General features: G+C 53.0%; 5 protein-coding genes across 5 annotated transcripts; 1 reads left to right on the plus strand and 4 right to left on the minus strand.

Annotated features, from left to right (window-relative positions):
• Positions 1 to 423: 423 nt before the first annotated feature.
• Positions 424 to 1,740, minus strand: SAPIO_CDS2747 (uncharacterized protein; the record flags this gene model as incomplete). The annotated part of the gene is made up of 4 exons (XM_016785690.1): positions 424 to 1,165; positions 1,235 to 1,381; positions 1,533 to 1,632; positions 1,722 to 1,740. The coding sequence occupies 4 exons, from the start codon at positions 1,738 to 1,740 to the stop codon at positions 424 to 426; spliced, it is 1,008 nt and encodes a 335-aa protein (XP_016644472.1).
• A 1,277-nt stretch (positions 1,741 to 3,017) lies between these two features.
• SAPIO_CDS2748 (uncharacterized protein) lies at positions 3,018 to 5,729 on the minus strand (the record flags this gene model as incomplete). Its single annotated transcript, XM_016785691.1, has 2 exons — positions 3,018 to 5,341; positions 5,453 to 5,729. 2 exons carry the CDS (start codon positions 5,727 to 5,729, stop codon positions 3,018 to 3,020), a joined length of 2,601 nt encoding a protein of 866 aa, XP_016644473.1.
• Positions 5,730 to 8,029: 2,300 nt separating this feature from the next.
• SAPIO_CDS2749 (uncharacterized protein) lies at positions 8,030 to 9,539 on the plus strand (the record flags this gene model as incomplete). Its single annotated transcript, XM_016785692.1, has 4 exons — positions 8,030 to 8,201; positions 8,264 to 8,370; positions 8,456 to 8,628; positions 8,702 to 9,539. 4 exons carry the CDS (start codon positions 8,030 to 8,032, stop codon positions 9,537 to 9,539), a joined length of 1,290 nt encoding a protein of 429 aa, XP_016644474.1.
• A 644-nt stretch (positions 9,540 to 10,183) lies between these two features.
• On the minus strand, positions 10,184 to 12,710 carry SAPIO_CDS2750 (uncharacterized protein; the record flags this gene model as incomplete). The annotated part of the gene is made up of 2 exons (XM_016785693.1): positions 10,184 to 11,189; positions 11,263 to 12,710. 2 exons carry the CDS (start codon positions 12,708 to 12,710, stop codon positions 10,184 to 10,186), a joined length of 2,454 nt encoding a protein of 817 aa, XP_016644475.1.
• Positions 12,711 to 13,456: 746 nt separating this feature from the next.
• On the minus strand, positions 13,457 to 16,872 carry SAPIO_CDS2751 (Uncharacterized protein; the record flags this gene model as incomplete). The annotated part of the gene is made up of 4 exons (XM_016785694.1): positions 13,457 to 14,470; positions 14,907 to 16,283; positions 16,395 to 16,503; positions 16,592 to 16,872. 4 exons carry the CDS (start codon positions 16,870 to 16,872, stop codon positions 13,457 to 13,459), a joined length of 2,781 nt encoding a protein of 926 aa, XP_016644476.1.
• Between the last annotated feature and the right edge of the window lie 721 nt (positions 16,873 to 17,593).

Below are 17,593 nucleotides of genomic sequence, written 5' to 3' on the forward strand. Positions count from 1 at the left end.
ATCTGTACAATAGAACAAAAAACGATCACTTATGGAGTATGTCCAATAGACACATTTTGTATATTATACCAAACACTATTTCCCCAATCGAAAGAGAGACAAGCAAGAGAAATCTATGTTTTTGATACCAAGGGAGGAATGATATTAAACCAGTTGAAGGAAATCGAAGGAACGTGAAATCAGAGGTATCTAGTAGCGGTATATGAGAGCAATCAGAGGGCCAGGCCCATCGCCTTTCAACAAAGGAAACCCAAGGGGAAATCCCAGACGCCATATCCAACAAAGCCAACCAACATGTAAGTCCAAAGGCCAAGATCCAAGATCGGGAACAAAAACAAACCGAGACACACAGACCACACACTCCAACACTCTGGTCATCATCATCACCATCCGCCTCCAGGAAAAAAGAGAGCAAAAAGGCCCTCAGACACTCTCCACCTTCTGCGGCCCTCCGATCCCATCCTCCAACCAAAAAGGCGGCAAACCCACCTTATTCCCTCTCACCATCCCAGTCACATCAAACGGATCAACCACCGTCTGCCAAAACGGCCTAGGATCCTTCCAACCGGGACCTAACTTCTCCGTTGAGCCATCGACGGCCAAGTAGGTATTGCTATCCTCAGGAAGCCACTTCCTCGGGTGCCTCACGTTCATCATAACGAGATTGATCAACATCAACGCAGCCTCGAACACGTAAAAGAACCACTCGTACCTCACGAGCGGCGTCATGCTCTTAGGGTCGAAGTCCGGATCACTGAACCTGAGCGACGCGAGGTCAAAGTACTCGACGACGCGGTAAATGGTACGCACGACGATGAGGGCTGTGCTAGCGTATAGAGTGTAAAGGGGCTGCTGAACACGCGGATTCCGGATCTTATGGATATAGCACCGATGGTGGAAGGTGAAAGCCAGTGCGAGGAAGGCGGCGGCCACGACGAGCTGGAGAAGCAGAGCGGTCTTGATGAGGCCGTGGCCGGCGGCCAGGGAGTCGTCGTCGAGGGATTGGTTGGCAGTTAGGGAGGCGCCCCAGCCGTTGAGGGTCTCGACTATGGCGGAGATGATGGCGAAGGTGGAGAGGACGCGGCCGGGGTGGATCGGGGAGTGGTAGGGGACGTAGTAGAGGATGCGACCGAGGATGTTGTAGTTTTGGAGCTCGAGCAGAGGACTATAAGATAGGTCGAGGGGATTTGGTTAGCTCGGTAGGTTTCATAGGAAGACGGCGTTGAGAACTTACGGGGCCGCGTAGGTGAGGCAGATACTCGCGATGAAGACGTCGAGGTTGTCATAGTGGTGAGATCCGTATATCCTCAGGGCGAAGCCGGCAACGAAGAGAAGGGAGCAGAAGGGGAAGAAGCTCGTCCGGATAAGAGACTTGTACTTTCTGGGTAACTGTGAGAATATAAACTAGATAGGAATAGATCGCGGACGCAATTGATGCTTCGCCTCGGTGTCCTGAGGAGAAGTCGCAAAGAAGGAACCAAAGTGGCTTCGGAGTGCGATGAGATCATGGGGTCATATTGATAGTCACTTACACGTTCTGGTACAAGTGGAACAGGCCCGTCGATAAAAAGGCAATCACAAAGAAGATGGGAGCGCCCTTGTTCGGGGCATAGAAGTAGTAGCTCCCCGGCACTAATAAACAGGAAATGCCGTGTTAGTCGACGATGTCAAGACTTCTCGGGGCGATCATTTCTGGGGTAAAGATTGTTTTCGAGGCGTACCCCATTCACCGTTGGCCATGTTAGATCGTTGATAGTATCTCCAGATGCTGTTGTTTGTAGTTTCAGTTCCGAGCAAGTGTTGTTGGGATGCGCCGCTGGGCTCTTCTTGGTGACGATTCAAAAGAGTCTGAGAACAATCGACTTTTATTATTGCATTCGTCCGCTAGAATCCGTTACATCTGAATTGAATCTCTTTTCCATCTCCCGACTCACGAGGGGGGAACCAAGACTTCTTATATATCTCCCCATCTCTCAGTTCACTTCCTGCCTTCGAATAAGGCCTGCCCGAAACAACCCCCTCCTCACAGCGGGCCAACGCACCAAATCGGGCCTGCATCGACGTCCCACAAAGCCAAGGCCTCATTTTAAGGTGTGGGATGGACTGGGACGTCAAAGGAAGGAACTGGCCAATCGCATCGTTTTCTGGGGGATACGGTCGATCAGATGAACCCGACAGATGGGATGAGACGAAGAGAGCCGTGAACTTGCCAGTCTCTCCCTAACATATCTCTATGTAAATTTAGCTTGAATATGTTAGCCCGAGACTGTAGCGTTACATCCATCCTTCGCATTCCCCGTATCGCGACTTAACCGACCAAAACGCCTTGGCGACATGGCATAGCAATGGCACCAAGAGCATAGGGCTGGGCTCTTTTCCCTTTCTGGGCATATTTCTTCACCTTAGCATTGGACCCCTTCGCTTCGCCAATCACACAATCATCCTCTGAGTGAAGATTAGGAAGGGTGTAATATGAGGAGCAGTGTTAGCCCGTGAATTTTGTACGAGCAATGCGAGATTCAATGCGCTGAGCCACACTTTGATTTCGCGTCTGTCCCCTGGAGAAACACTCCAACTCTTTTGATGTCTCGTGCACAACATTATTTCCGAGTATTAATGGAGTCTGCCTTGCCTGTGCTGGACACCAACGTCTTCTTCGGACATATGTGCCGCCCACCCGCCCCGTCTTACTCCTTTCCCTGCCCCAAAGCTAAACGTCTTGCATTCACCAAAATATTACCAAGTCCGGTCAAGTCCTGTGGCGTGCATAACTTTGAAATAATATTCGATTTGATTCATGATGGCGTCTTAATTCGTGTTGTCCTGTACATTATAAAACAAAACTGCCTTTGTCCAAAACACGCATGGTGAAGAAGGAAAAAAAAAGAAGTGGAAAAAACATTTGAAACATGACAATAAGACGGAGAGCACTTGCCCGCCCGTCTTCCTTTTTACAATAGTAGTACACATTCTCAGCGACCTTCTGGCCGCATCCTATACGTAAGCCATCAACTTTCCTAATCAACTCCCCACGTCCGGCCCGTGTCGTCCTCGTCGCTGGTATTCCGCCCATCCTTCCTGTTGTCATCATCATCATCCTCACTGCTTCCCACCTCTCGCGTTTGTTCCTCTTCCTCCCCTGCCGACGGCGGCGGGGCAAAGTCGGCGTCCTCATCGCTGTCCCAGTCCAGATCGCCGTCGCCGTCGGAGTAGTCCCACTGCACCGGGATCTTCTCGCCGCGCTCGCCGAACCCGAAGACCATCCCGCGCCACTCGCCCGCGGCGATCTTCGATGCCACCTTGAGCATTAGCGTGACGAGATACGCCGGCGGCCCGAGGAGCACGTCGCACGTCTTCGCCACGATGGCAAGCGGCATCCGGCGGAGTACGTCGATGCGCGTGCCGGAACGGCTGCTCTTCTGCTGGTGCTGCTGTTGTTGTCGCGTTGGGCCGACCATGGCCAGTCCTATCGACTGGGGCGGTGAGAACAAGGCTGCTGCCGCCGGGAGTGGCGACAGTACCCTATTCGTCGATATGCTAGCCGTTGATCGGTGCCGAAGTGCCGACCTGTCCTTTTTCCTCGCCGTCGTGAAGCATGCCCCATCCTCTGACACGTTCGACTTGCCGCATTCTTCGATAGTATCTAGGTACGTATCCGGTGCCGTTATCGCACTTAGCTGTGATGTTGCGCTGGATGAAGTCGTCGACATGGCGTCCCACGTGTACCGTGTGTCTGGTGTCACCGTTGAATCCGAGACATCTCTCTGGTGGGTTACTTGATTAGGCATGACAATGTTGTCGTGTGGGTAAGGGAACATTTGCGGTTCGCTATGCTCCGTGTCGGGAAGTGATATGACCGGCGGAGATATGGGAGACTGCCACGCCCGCACGCTATGAAAGGAGTCTGCCGATTCCGTCGGCGATACAGTCCCCGACGTTTCTGACGGGTCCTGGCATGGTTCGGGCTGTTGGGTATCTGCTACTGTCTCCGTCGTCTTTTGTACGGATCTAGAAGATGAAGAAGTGATCAAGGTGAGGTGTGGTGGGGTCATCGTGGACCGAGAAGAAGAGAAGCCGCCGTATCGCCTTAGCTTCCGTTTCATTAGGATGTTGCTGCCTTGGCCGGAACCTTCGTGGACTTCATCAAACGCGACTTCATGGGCGGCGGTTGGCTCTACTTCGGTTGTACTCTCGGCCTCTTCTTCGCGTATAGTGATGTCCGCATAAGTCGCAACTTCTTCCTCGACATCTTCGGCTTCTTCTGCATTTGACCCTAGCGTACATGACGAAGTTGAAAATCCGTATGATCCGTAGGATGAAACGGGTTCGATGGCCCTCGATTCGAACCTGGGGATAGCTGTGACGGGGGTAGTTGGTGTTAATGCCCCCATCTTTATGGTGGTTGTCCGAAGATCCGCTGCTGACGTTGTATGAACAAAGTTTGTTTTCGCGTGTGGCGTTGGCGTGCTGGGTTGCCGCCACCGCGGCTCTTCTGGCTTCGGTTCCGGCGTCGTAACATTGTTGATTTCAAATCTAGGCGGTACCGGTTCCTCGGCGATACGTTCCTCGATAACTGAGACTACTTGTTTCACCTTGACTGGTGTCTCGACCTGAGTTGTTTCCTTAAGTGGTCCGGGGGCTGGTTCAGCTTCTCTCTCTGTCTCGGGAGTGGTCCCAGGCGCGTCCGATTGACTCGCTTCCCCGGGCTGGTCTAGGTCTTGATCAGGTCCTCCAGCATACCTCACTTCCCGACCATTCGCCGATGGCTCTGTTTGTTCTCCGGTTGTTTCCGGCCTCACGTCCGCAATCTCAGGGATTGTAGGAGGCTTGCTTTCTGTGGCTGAGTCTACGTCTTTTAACCTCGAACTTTTCGTCGGCGTCTGCATCTGCGGTGGTGTCGAGGAAGTTGTCGGCTTAGGCTCGTAGAATGCTGGTCTCGTCAACGACCTGACGACTATGGGCGTTGGTGGCGTCTCAGGCGACTCGGGTGCTCGGATTGGCACAAAAGACCTCCTAGCCGGCGTCCATGGCTTCTTTTTAATCGGAGTCTGAGGAGGCTCGGGTAGCTGCACCGTAAACGAGCGTTTGAAAGGGCACCGCGTTTTCTCAAAGAGCAGGATCTGATCAAAAATATCTCGCAGTAAAAAGGCCCGTTCCCTATCTTCGATATCCGTGACAGGAAGTTCGATTCGCCAGTACTGGGGTTTTCGGATCTGGAGTACGAATTTGCTCGAGTCTTCTTCAATACACCAGCATTGGCTTTTAGGTAGTATGGGTTGCAAAGCAGAGCCACAGTTGAGAAACGCAACGGATCCAGGCGCACGGTATATTCGGAAGGTTCCTGAGCAAGAAAAGAACCAGGGTTAGCAACACTAGATCGACGAAAAATATTTACCTGGTGTTGGGGTGATAAAATCGGTTTTAAAAAAAATCGAGTCACGCGTCAACCTACCGACTGCTATCGTCCTCTCCAACTGTGAAGACCATGAGAGCGTTCCTTGGTCCTCATCTGTGGGCGAGCCGCCGTTCTTCGTCGGACTTCTCGGCACGGTACGAGCGGTGGCTGTAAAAGCAATGATCTTGGCGTTGGGGTGATTGTAGAGAGTCTCAACACTTCCGGATGGGCCTGTTGATGAGGTGGACGATGAGGATGAGGATGGTCGTGTAGAGGGGAGAGGTGCCGTGAAGACACGGCGTGGAGAAGCAAACTGTGCGGTGGAGGACTCCATTGAGAGTATGTCCCGCCGCCAGAAGGCGGTGTGGCACCAGATTTTTTTTTCCTTCTCTTTATTCGAGCGATGGTTTGTTTAGTTTATCGTGATCGCGAGAGAAGCGGTGTTGATACAGGAAGACGGAACCATCCTGATAGGAACTCAACCCACCATTGCATCAACAATGGAGAGGAGGGGCGTCGTCGGTGGGAGCGGCCGTTGTCAGGGCGGATGGATGGGAGGAGAAATACAGACTTGGTCCTGTTCGGGGTAAGCGCTGGAAGGAAATGATACGTTCTTTTTTCCGCTCTATCGCCGGATCGGAAAGGACGAGATGGATCAATGTCGAGGAGCAGGAATTATTTGTAGTTTAGAGTCTGAGCGGCAGCAGGTGGACTGTGAGTTAAATGAGGGAAGCTATCGACGGCGCGTAGTTGAGGGTGGAGCCAATGTGAAGCCTTGGTGGGAGTCTTAGGGGTAGGATGGTGACAGAGTTTATTTCGAATATCGAACGTCGAATGCAGCTCGGTCGATAATCCAGTTTTAGGACTGGACGTGGGAGAAGTGGAGGCAATGGTTGGAAGAAGGTGAATGTTTTCAGTGGATCAAGAACAGCTCTGGTACTCAGGTACTCCTGCACTCCTACACTCCTGCAGAGTACTCTGGTACTGTTGTGGTGTATGTGTACGAAGGAAGTAGCCACTGAAGTGTAAATTCTAGACTCTAGAGGAGAGTGGATGTCGAAGGCAAGTGCAGCAAGCAACATTGAGGCCCAGCTCGATGCTGGTTGGTCCATATGTTCATTTGTTCATTGTTGCTGCTCGCAACTTCCTGGAGAAATTTGCCGACGCAGACGCACGTACCAGCAAAACGCGGAAGGGGAAGGAACGTTGGAACCAAACCACGCGACCAGGAGCTAAAGCGGAGCCAAAAATGGCACGATGGATTCCAAGGACGCCGGAGTTTTGTGTGGCAGGCGCAAACCAACGTCGACAGATGAGTCGATGCTAGAGTTACGAGATGCTGCACTCCCGTTTCAAGACAGTTTGGCTGTGTTTCTGCGATGGTCGATTCTCCTTGATTGACTCAAGTCTTTTTCCGGCTTGCTTGCTCGATCGATCGAGACTTGATTTGCAGAACTGGGTGATTTTCAATCCTGTTGGGTGGTTGGAAACTTGGAATTGATCGTGGCCTCCGAAAGGGATGACCCGAGGTAATCTCAAAGACGCAACACCCCGAAATTGATAGTAAATCTATCAATTTCGTAAATGATGGCACGAAGTACATTCAGTAATTCTTGATTGTCTGTTTAAACGGTGCGCCGTTTCCGCAAGTTTCTACAGAGGACATCCATTTGATATAGATAGATAGATTGAAGTTTTGATTGAACATCTGTGATCCGCTTAATCACTATTAAGTCTATCAGTTTATTAATTGGATCACCATGATCCGTGATGCTTGATCGGCCCTCCACCAGTTCGTCGATTGATCTTGGCCCAGTTCAAACTGTTTGTCAGCAGTTCGCGTCAACTCAGGTCGAGGCTTCGACTTCAGCTCCGCCGTCGTATTTGATCCCTTATCGCGCACTCTATAGATCCTTGGCTTGAGGTATTAATTACAATTGTATCGAGTCCTTCCCTGATATTGATCAATGATTGATGTTAACTACATCGGAGAGCTCCCCACTAAAAGTTTCCACTAAAAGCTTCCACTCAAAGCTTCTGGTAAAAGCTCGTGCTCTCTAAAGCCTGGCTGTAGTGGTAGTCTGTACTGACCGTTGAAGAGACTAACGCACCTGTGTACTTCGTGGAGCATGCAACATTGAGCTGATTGATCCTCGATGTTCAGTGTTTAATGTTCTCAAATAGTTTGACCATAACTAACCTCTGCTTGCGTCGTGTTCCAGGCAGCACTTTCAATGGGACCAAAGCTGAGTTCCGCTTTGGGCAAGGCACTTCAGCTGTTCGACGTTGCGTTGAAACTGACCCCACCAAATCAGCACCTGGACTCGTTTTGATTTCGTCATCACTTTTGCTGTGTCTTATTCGGCCTCTTTTGCTTGGCCTGGATCCTTTGACGTCTTTCGAGGCTGCGTCAGCTGTAAAACTGTCCCACTCAGGATAACCAATTCTCGAGATCTTGATTGAAGCTCCCGCGCTTTCCTTTCCTTCTTTTCTGTCCCTTCTACAATACTGCGAGGGCAAAGGCACACCATTTCACTCCCATCTCCCACGGCTGTCCTTTGGGAGTTTTCAATATCGACCGACAAGACAAGCTCGTCGCTCACTCAGGTCCCGAGCTTCGCTTGCGAACTAGCCATGGCCACTCGCCGAGGCCGACCTCAAGCAGAGGGCCCGAGCCAAGGACAAGACAGACAGCATGAACTAGCACACGAACCCCTCGATTTCGAGACTCTCAAGAGCCAATTCGACATTTCCAACTTTGACCTCAATGCCATCATACGCGGAATCCAGCTCACTTTCGTCGGAGGTATGCGCCGAGGTCACTCATTGAAACCATCCACAATGGCCATGTGACTGACATTAACATAGCAAACCGAGCTCTCCAGAACCCGGCCATATTTACGAATAAACACTACAAGCAAGCTGCTTATGCGGTGGTTGCTGGTCTAGTCATCCGTCTCGTGATAGCCATTCCCGTAGGTTTCCATAGCTTGTTTACTCCCGCCGTGTTGCTGCTACGAACTCGCCAGAGGTTCTCTACTAATGCGCTCCCGCCGTTAGATTTTCCTTGTCAGGGTGCTACTATGGACCCTCTCCTTCTTCATCTCCATGGAGAATGCCACCTGGGACGACACCATTCTTAATGGGCTTGATTTCATAGCTGAATATGTCCTGCAAATCCCTTTATTCCTGATGGTGCTCATGCGCTACGTCAGTCCGACCTTGGACAATCTGTAAGTGGTATTCCCCCAGTGATACCCGGCCCCTTTCCCTGCCCCGTCCCATACTTACCACTGACGATGCCAGATTCATGGACTCCCTCCGCTGGGTCGACACAACCTACGTCCAAAAACACAAAACCGAACGCCCCACCACCCTCCGCCCCCTCTACTACCCCAACCTCAAACTCTATCGCCTCACCGACTCTGCAACCCACACCACCGCTCTCACCGACCGCATCACGACCTTCCTCGCCCGCTTCGCCAAACGCGCCGCCATCTCCCTAACCGTCTACGCCCTCTCCTTTGTGCCCCTCATCGGCCGCTTCGTCCTCCCCGCCGCCTCCTTCTACACCTTCCGTAAAGCCGTCGGTCTCGGGCCTGCGTCCGCTATCTTCGCCGCGGGACTCTTCCTGCCTCGAGCCTGGCTCGTTGTCTTCCTGCAAACGTACTACTCTGCCCGCAGTCTTATGCGCGAGCTTCTCGAGCCTTACTTCGCTCGCATCCGCTTCACCCCGGCGCAGAAGCGCGCGTGGTTCCACGCCCGCGCAGGACTCCTCTTCGGCTTCGCGCTTGCCTTTAACGTTCTTATCCGTGTGCCCCTCGTCGGCGTCCTCGTCTACGGCATCGCAGAGGCCTCTACCGCCTATCTCATCACCAAAATCACGGATCCGCCTCCGCCTCCCCAGCGCCAGGCCGGCTTTGCTGAGAGCCAGACCGTGTGGAGGAATAAACAAAAGTTCCTGAGCTTGTCGCTCTCTAACCTAGATGCGCTGCAGACTGCGCCGCCTTCGCCCCCTATCTCGACGGCTGCTACGGCTACCGGCGTCGATCTTGGGGCCGAGGAAACGACGGAACATCCACCGTTGAGTGAGCTACCTTCGTATGAAGAGGCTATGGCTGCTCTGAGAGTAGAAGGGAGCTAGCTGCGGAAAAACATGATCGGCCCCGAAATAGCTTGCGACCGCCAATAGAGACGTTCTCTGAATATCTACATCTATGTGTATGCATGCACTTTTTACTGTACAACTTGTATCAAGGTAAAAATGAATAAAATGACCCTTCTCGGGTAACATTGGGTTCTGTCGAATCTTCCTATAAACTCCTGACTCCTAAAGACCGGAACCTTGAAAAAAAAGAGGTGGTACAAATGCGACGTAAAGAAGCCGCTGGATCCGAATCCCCTTCCTCAGCCAAGTCCCCCTTTTCGAAACCTCCATTCCCTTCCCGTTTTCTACTAAAGCAGACATTGGTGGCCTGCAGCTATAAAACAGGATTAAAAGAAGAGAAAAAAGTAAAAGAAGAAAGAGGAGAAAAAACAGGGTACATCATCTCAAACCACGGATGATGGACGACAAAAGAACCGAAAGACCAAAGGCCATAGAAATATAGCGCTAGTCGTACAAACCGAAGACACCGCCACCAGCACGCCCCTCGTAGCTCGTTGCTCGTGGAAAGAAGAAATCAACCCTCATCAAAACGGAGACCACACCAGTCAGACTTTCCTCAACAGAGCATGGACACATCGGCTCCACTAATAATAGTCGAAGAAAGGCGGGGGGATTTGATACTAAAGATGCCCCGGGAACCCATCAGGAGCCGAGAATCTCATCTGGTAGTCCCTCAGCGACGCCCAGGTGCTCAGCTCTTCCTCTTCGTCCTTGTCCGTCATGGAATCGTTGCCGGGGCCAGATGAGCTCGTCTTCTCGAGGCGCGTGAGCACGGCGAGAAGAGACGAGAGGGCCTCCTTGTGCTGGTCGGATAGCGGCTCGCGGCAGGGAGCGCTCTGCAAGAGGGTCGACGCGACTTGGCGGATCTTGGTGATGAGCGAGTTGCCGTTGGGCTCTAGGTTGCGCTGCGAGATGGCGCCGAGTACGACGAGAAGATCCTCGACTATCTGATCGCGTTCTTGGGTCATGATAACGCGGACTGTCTCCTCTTCGCGAATCTCGAGGTTCTCTTCCTCGGTGCCCTCACCGTTGGTCGCGAGTAGCTGAATGCCGGGGTCGTAATTGACGTTGCGGCGGCTAAAGTAGAGCTCGACAAAGTACGAGCGGGTCGCAAGCTGCGACAGGAAAATGTTGGCCTTCTGAATCTCGAGCTGCAAACTTCGGCGACGGAAAGGCTGCGTCTTGATCACCTGACGCACATCATGGGGGAGGGGAGGTGCGTCGGCGTTGCCGGGAGGAACGTATTCAAGCCCCTGGTCATCGAATAAGGTTATACCGGCAGCCGTCGGGTCGGGGGAAATGAGCTGGAGCTCGGGCGGAAGATTATCCAGGGTTGCCTTGGCGGCGAGGAGGCTGTCTTTCAACATCCCACGCTGGTCGGGCCACTTAAGGCTATCAAAACCGTAGGACATCTCGACGCTGACAATGGGATTCATCGTCATGTAGATGTCACAGGCAAGACTGAAGCCTGTCATGAGAGTGGTGGTACCTGGCTCCTGTTGGAGGACTTCGTTCGCTTGGATGTCCTTATCATCAGCGGCCGCAGGACGCGCAGGGTACGGGAAGGCGGGCGTGGGAGGGAGGATGAAGAGATTGGCGGCAGATCCGCCGAGTTGGAAGAGGGAGCTGTGGTGAGATCAAAAAATATTAGCATTGGCCACGCATTTACCAGACGCAAGGAACAACACAATAAACTTACCGAACTCCAAGGAAGATGCACCAGAAAATCCTCTTGCCAACCTGATCCTTGATGTGGTTGAAGGGAAGCTTATCAGGAGCGGGCGCACTGATATCATTGCCGTAAGTCGGACCTTCGTTTGGATGCTTAGGCCTCTCGAAGCCCAGCTCGTTGATAAGACCGAGCGCCTCGGTCATGTGCAGACGGAAGACGTTCACCTGGAGAGTATAAGAGGCGGACAGCGCGAGGAAGTAGCTGGTAGCCGCGTCATTGAGAGTCTTTGGCTGCTTCGAAGGCCACTTGACGCCACGGGCCTGGAGGGCGATGTCACGGCACTTGTCAATCATGACGGTGGCACGCGGGAAGATATGCATACTCTGCTGGTTCTTGAGATGCGCGCGGGCGGTTCGAGGGAAGGATGCGACGAGGGCGCCAATCATGCTCGCAAGAAGCGCCAAGAACTCGGGATCAGTCCGATCATCTCGATTGACGAAGGCAGCCTGGAACGTCGGCTGATGGGGGAAGGGGCAAAGAGGATGAATGTATGTGAAAAAGTCGTCGACAAGGGCTTCCAAGATGGGCCTGGGCGCAATGGCCTCGCCATCGAGGTGAATACCAGTTTCGTTAACTCCTGCAATTGAGACGAGCGCCTGGGCGGCCGAGTGAGGAGTAGAACCGCTGTAACCGAGCTGCTGCAGTCCTCCCACGCCCACACCTACGCCGACGCCAGTAAGGCCCATTTCTTGAGCTGCAACCTCAGAGAGTCGCTTCTTGAGACGAATAGCCTCGACAGCCTTGTTGGGGGGACCACGACGTTTGACGACGCGATTATTCGTGCATTCGAGGTTAAGATCGACGCAAGGCTTGCAAGGCCGAACCGCATCGCATTTGACTTTTCGCTGCGAGCAATTATCGCACGCGCGTGAGAGTCGCGTCAACTTGGGGTTCACCGAGGGGTCTCGCGAAACTCGCGGAATTGGGACGGCAGCCGCCGCCGCCGCAGCAGCGCGCGCGGCAAGAGCCTCCTGCGCGAGAGCCTCCTGAGTCAATGCATCCGGTGCGAACGCGTCCTGAGCACCTGCGGCAGCCGCGACCGCGGCGAGGGCAGCTGGGTCGGAGATGATTCGAGCTGGGCTGCTGGAAATGCCAGGCGGGAGAGTCAAGTGCTGCTGATTAGGTGTCTGCGGCATCGTTGTGACGATAGGTTTCGCGTCTTCGGGCTGCTGGCTCTGATGCTGCTCGTCATCTTGCTGCTGCTGATGCTCGTGATGCTCATGCTGCTGCAGGTGCTGCTGAGCAGCGGCTTGCTGCGCGGCCTGCTGGAGATCATGGTGCTGTTCGAGCTCCTGCGACTGTCCGTCGTGGAAAATCGCTTGGTGCGCGTTGGTGGCGGCTTGCAGGACCTGCAAACCATTGCTCGCATAGGCGTGATACGCCTGTTGATTAGGCGACGGAGGCGAATCCGCCATGGTCGATTTTGATGATGGAAACGCTCTGTTGTCGGGTTGATTTCTGGCTGATTGTCGGGGGTTGCGGTTGTGTCGACTGTTCGCCAGATACTCGGTAGTTTTGCGGAAGTTGGTTTGGGAGAGAAATATTGAGCGGAGGGCGGAGTGAACCAATGGTCGGTGGGATTATGCAAACAGGGCGTGCCCAGATGTGGGTGTCACGTGAGTTCGTGCTTTGGTGGGTTAAGGAAATAGAGAGGTGCACCTTCACACTGGAGCATTACGAAGTGAATCTAAGTCGCACCTTCCAACAGAAGTCAGTTTACTCTAAGCACTGAAATTAATTTCTTTTATGTTAAATACTGATGCCTGGGGCTGAAAAGACTACAATCAGATGTATTCCCCAGGTTAAGCAGCACTCTTTTGATAGTGGGCATGAAGAGAGGATCTGGTCAAGTTGGCACTAAATCCAGACCATGCTTTTGTGTAAAAACTAAAGTGCTTCAAACTCCAAGTTTGTATTGAATAATAGAACGATCCGCTTCCCTTACCCTTTTCGCATACAAATGCCCTAAGAATACAATTACTCGTCCAGCCTAGCCACGCCGGGCAACTTGCCTGGAAAATAAATCAAGGTCCAATTCACCTCGAGATTAGGTCTTGTCGTTGACATGCCTATCAAACCCAATGAAACAAATCCATAGTAGAAACCCCCCACCCCTTCTCTGTCAAATCCTCCTCCTAGTTCTCCCCTTCCCTAAAAAGACTCATTTAGCGTGAACCTCGCGCATAACCTCATCCCACTTATCGAGGCCTTGCTCCTCACGAAGCTTCTTCGTAGTCTCCTCATGAGCCTTGAAGTAACCAGCGAGCACATCAGCGGCCTGGTCTAGAGCCTTCTCCTTGGCCTCGGCGGCAGCAGCCTCCTCCTCCGCCTTGCGCTTCTTAGCCTCCTCGGCGCGCTTCTCGTCTCGCGCCTTGCGCTTGGCTTCCCTTTCCTTCTTCCATTCGTCGAGGTCGGAAAGGTAGCGGACACTGTGGCCCAAGGCGGCGCTCTTGGCGGTCAGCGCACCGTTCTCCCTGATGACTGGAGGGGCGGTCCAGAACAGGACACGTCCCTGCTCATCTTTGCGGTAAAGATCGCGGATGTCTTCAGGGACGGCGGCGTTCTGTTCGTCGGCGAGGGTGAAAACCTCTCGGGGACGGGTGGTGGTACCGGCAGGAGCAGGGACCTGGGCTGCGGGCGCGGGTACGGTGGCGGGTACCATTGGCGCTCTGGGCTGCGCGGGCATGGGCGCGCGGTGAGCCTCGTACGCTGGTACGACTGGAGTCTGCATTGGTGGAGGGTGGTGTTGGATAGGAGTACCGGCGTAGGGTTGATGATAGCCCGGGTGGTAACCTTGCGGCGGCGGCGGCGGCGGGTGTTGGCCGGGGTGCAAAGGTCGGATCGCTACGGGCGGTGGTTGTTGCTGCTGATATTGGAAGGAGACGGGGCTTGCGACTTGATTATGCCTCAAGACGGGGGACGGAGTGGCAGGAAGTGGTGTAGATGGTTGGAAATGTCCAGGTGTATAGTGATGAATTGGAGACTGAGCAGGAATTGGCGCAGCTCCCATAGGGTGGTGGTAGCCTGGAGGGGGTGGATGATGGTTGTGTCCTACCACAGGTGGAATGCCTCGCCCGATTTGGTGAGGCGACGGCCTCGGGATAGAGTTGCTTCGCACCGCCGCAATGGCTGGTGCTGGCGTAGGTGGAGGCGATGGTTCGGGTGGTGGAGACTCCTGTAATAGAAACAAGACTCGTTAGAACTCGATTCAAAGAGTTTTCGATACCCTGCTATTGGGTGATTCGAATGTTTTGTCCCCAAAAATTGCTTGTGAAGTGAAAATATATCTCACTCCCCTGTGAGAGCTAGAAAGAAATTGAATGAAGGGATATCACAACAAATCTTAAAAAATAATCACCAAGACAGCAAAAAATACCCGACAAAGTGCCGGTGTGAGAAACAAGGGAGGAAGGGATCGAAACTAGAGAAGCAACCAGACAACATCGGGCGCAACGAGGAAGAAACGGTTCAAGGACAAGAAGCGCCAGCGCCAGCGGCAGAATGAACCAGAACATCGAAAAAAATGCAAAGGGTAAAATAATCCAAAAAGGAAGAAAAAGGGGAAAAAAAGAAAAAAAAAAGGTTTGAAAAGACGCAACAGAGATACTCACATTCGCCTCGCGTGGCCGACAGTGCACTGCGCCGACAATTGGAGGCGCATTAGGATTGCCCCAAGTGGGCTTGGGCAAGTCGTCTGTCGGCCTGGCATCGTGACGCAGCAGATGCTTGATCGGGCTCGGAACTTTCCTCATCTTCAACGGGACTGGATAGAGATCCATTACATAGTCCTTTTCTCGGACCTCGTCGGGCAAGCAGCTCGCCCACGTTTTGATCTTGTTGAACGTGTATCGCTCCTCGTTATATCGCGACTCGCAGACATAGATCGCTTTGCCCGGGGGGAAACCTTGCGGTCGTCCCTTGGGGAACCGAGTCACAAACATGACGAAGCAGCGATCGACAATTTCCTCGGCGCGATGATCGCGATACTGACCGGTTTTGACGACTTCGTGCTCGTAGAAATGCTTCTCCACACGATGGACGGTCTGCTCAGGTCGGTAGTACCAACAGGCATTGATCCAACTCTGACCCGAAGGATCCTGCCACGTTCGGTAGACTTGAGCCACAATGGGCTTTCTCGGGTCATTTGGGTTCCGGATATGCACCCAGTCGCCGACTCTCCAGGTTTCACCTCTGAACTGAATTTCGGTCAAGGGTCGTTTGCCTTCGTCGTCTCGGAAGCTGTCATCGGGCTTCTCTTTTTCCTGCACCACGAGCTCCCGTGCGAACTTCTGCAACTCCACGGCCGCCTCGAATAGCGGACTTCCATCCTCATTATAGAGCTTGGCATTTTCAAACATCAAATTGATGTCGTTCAGTAAGTGGTCGACATCGCGGTACTTCTTACGCTTAGCCTTCTTCTTAATGTTATCCAGGGCCATGGGATGAGCGATGACTTCGTAATAGTCTGGCAGCGCCTGTCGATCTGGCAGCTTTTCGAACGGGAGAATCAATAGCTCTCCGTCCTCATCCCTTGGTTTCCGCAGGCCCTTGATAACCGACTGGATCCGAGCCTCCATCGGAGTCAGAACTCGAGGCGGTCGTCCACGTCGTTTCTTACCCTCGCCGGCAGATCCCTGTCGTCTCGACTGTCGCCTTCGTCCTCCACGGCGACGACCGCCCTCATCGTCATCGTCATCGTCATCCTCCTCGTCTTCATCTTCCTCTTCTTCTTCCTCCTCCTCCTCGGGCGGCGGGGACTCGTCGGCCGAAGGAATTTCCCCCAAGTCAGGCAGCTCGGCTTCGGCCTGGGTGATGACACCCTTCTCCACCAATTTGTGGAGCTCTTCCTGGAATACCTCTCGCAACCTCACCGCGGCGCCGAAAATTCCAGCAGACGGCCGATTGAAGACCTGCGCATTGTGGCAAATCTGCGCGACGTCGCGCACGAACTCGGAGAAGGCTGTGTATTGTTTGCGAATAGTTTTTTGCTGCAACAGGACAGGAAAAAAACCATGTCAGTATTTTCTACAGCGCAACCAATTGGAGAGAAAACTAAATTACTCTCCCTGATGTATTCTCGCGCTGGACGAACTACGTACCCTAATTGTGCTAAAAGCTATCGGATTCGAGATGATGTCAAAGTAGTGGGGAAGCGTTCGCCGGTTCGGGATGCGCTGGAAGCCCATGGCCAATTCATCCTCCTCGCCCCTGGAAACCCACCCGCAGTTAGCCATGCCATTGCAATAGCGCGAAAGAGGGGAAAAAAAAAAAACAATTACACCAATGTCAAACTTACTCATCTTTATAAGTGCACAAGAACGTCGAGAGGTCTTGAATCGTCTGCAGCAACTCCCTGGACCCTTTGCCAGGTTGTGTACTATCGCGATTCGTGTCATCCTCCTCGCCCTCGGCATCAACATCGTCATCCTCTTCTCCTTCGGCATCGGCCTCACCGTCATCCTCCTCGCGATCCTTCATCTCGACATCTTCGGAGGTTGTTGTGGCTGTCGTCGGCGGTTTCGCTTCGATGGTCTCGCGCACCTCGGTCGCGTTTCCATCGTCGGGGTTGGCTGACATTGCGACACGAAGCGGCGCGGCGACGGCCCGGGAAACAAGGGGAGCAGGGGGCACTAACGCCAATTTTGCTTCACGAGTACGACAATCTTGGTATATGGATCGGATGGGGCTTCGGGGTAGGATTCTTTGACTGAAAATGGCCGAATAAACACACGCGACAACAAGATCCCAGCCTTTTTTCAATCAAAATCGGAGCGCAAACAATTGCGAAGGCAGGAACCAGAGAACATCAACACGCGGAAGACTTCGACTTGCTGGGATCAGCCGATAAATAGCCGAAGCCCGCCACTTCCCCACAAGCTTCGTTGCTCGCCGAAACTCACACTGTTTCCTCAAGTCTGACATTGAGTGTCCGATGGTTCCTGCGTTCCTGGGTCGATGTACCTGGCTCTGCAGGTACCACACCTGAGTCTGGTGAAATGGCCGATAAATCGCCAACTTCCATTTTCTCCGATCGACCGCAGTATGAAAAGTAGATCAGTCTCCACCGCCTTCAATAAGCGATGGAGATCTGTTGCATCCTGGACCCCGGCCATTTTCAAGCCGGGTGCCCCCGCCCAGGTGACGTGTTTACTAGGTAAGTACGAAGTAAAACTAAGGAGATTGCAATATAGCGACCTGTCCCGAATGGGTAGGGTATTGGTATTTTTGGGAGGATCCCGTTGCTGATCACTTATCGCTTACGACTCCTACTCTGGAAAGTGTTCCTCGAAGTACTGCC

This window comes from Scedosporium apiospermum, assembly GCF_000732125.1.
Source record: "Scedosporium apiospermum strain IHEM 14462 chromosome Unknown SEQ_SAPIO_0087, whole genome shotgun sequence".
Taxonomy (NCBI): Eukaryota; Fungi; Ascomycota; class Sordariomycetes; order Microascales; family Microascaceae; genus Scedosporium; species Scedosporium apiospermum.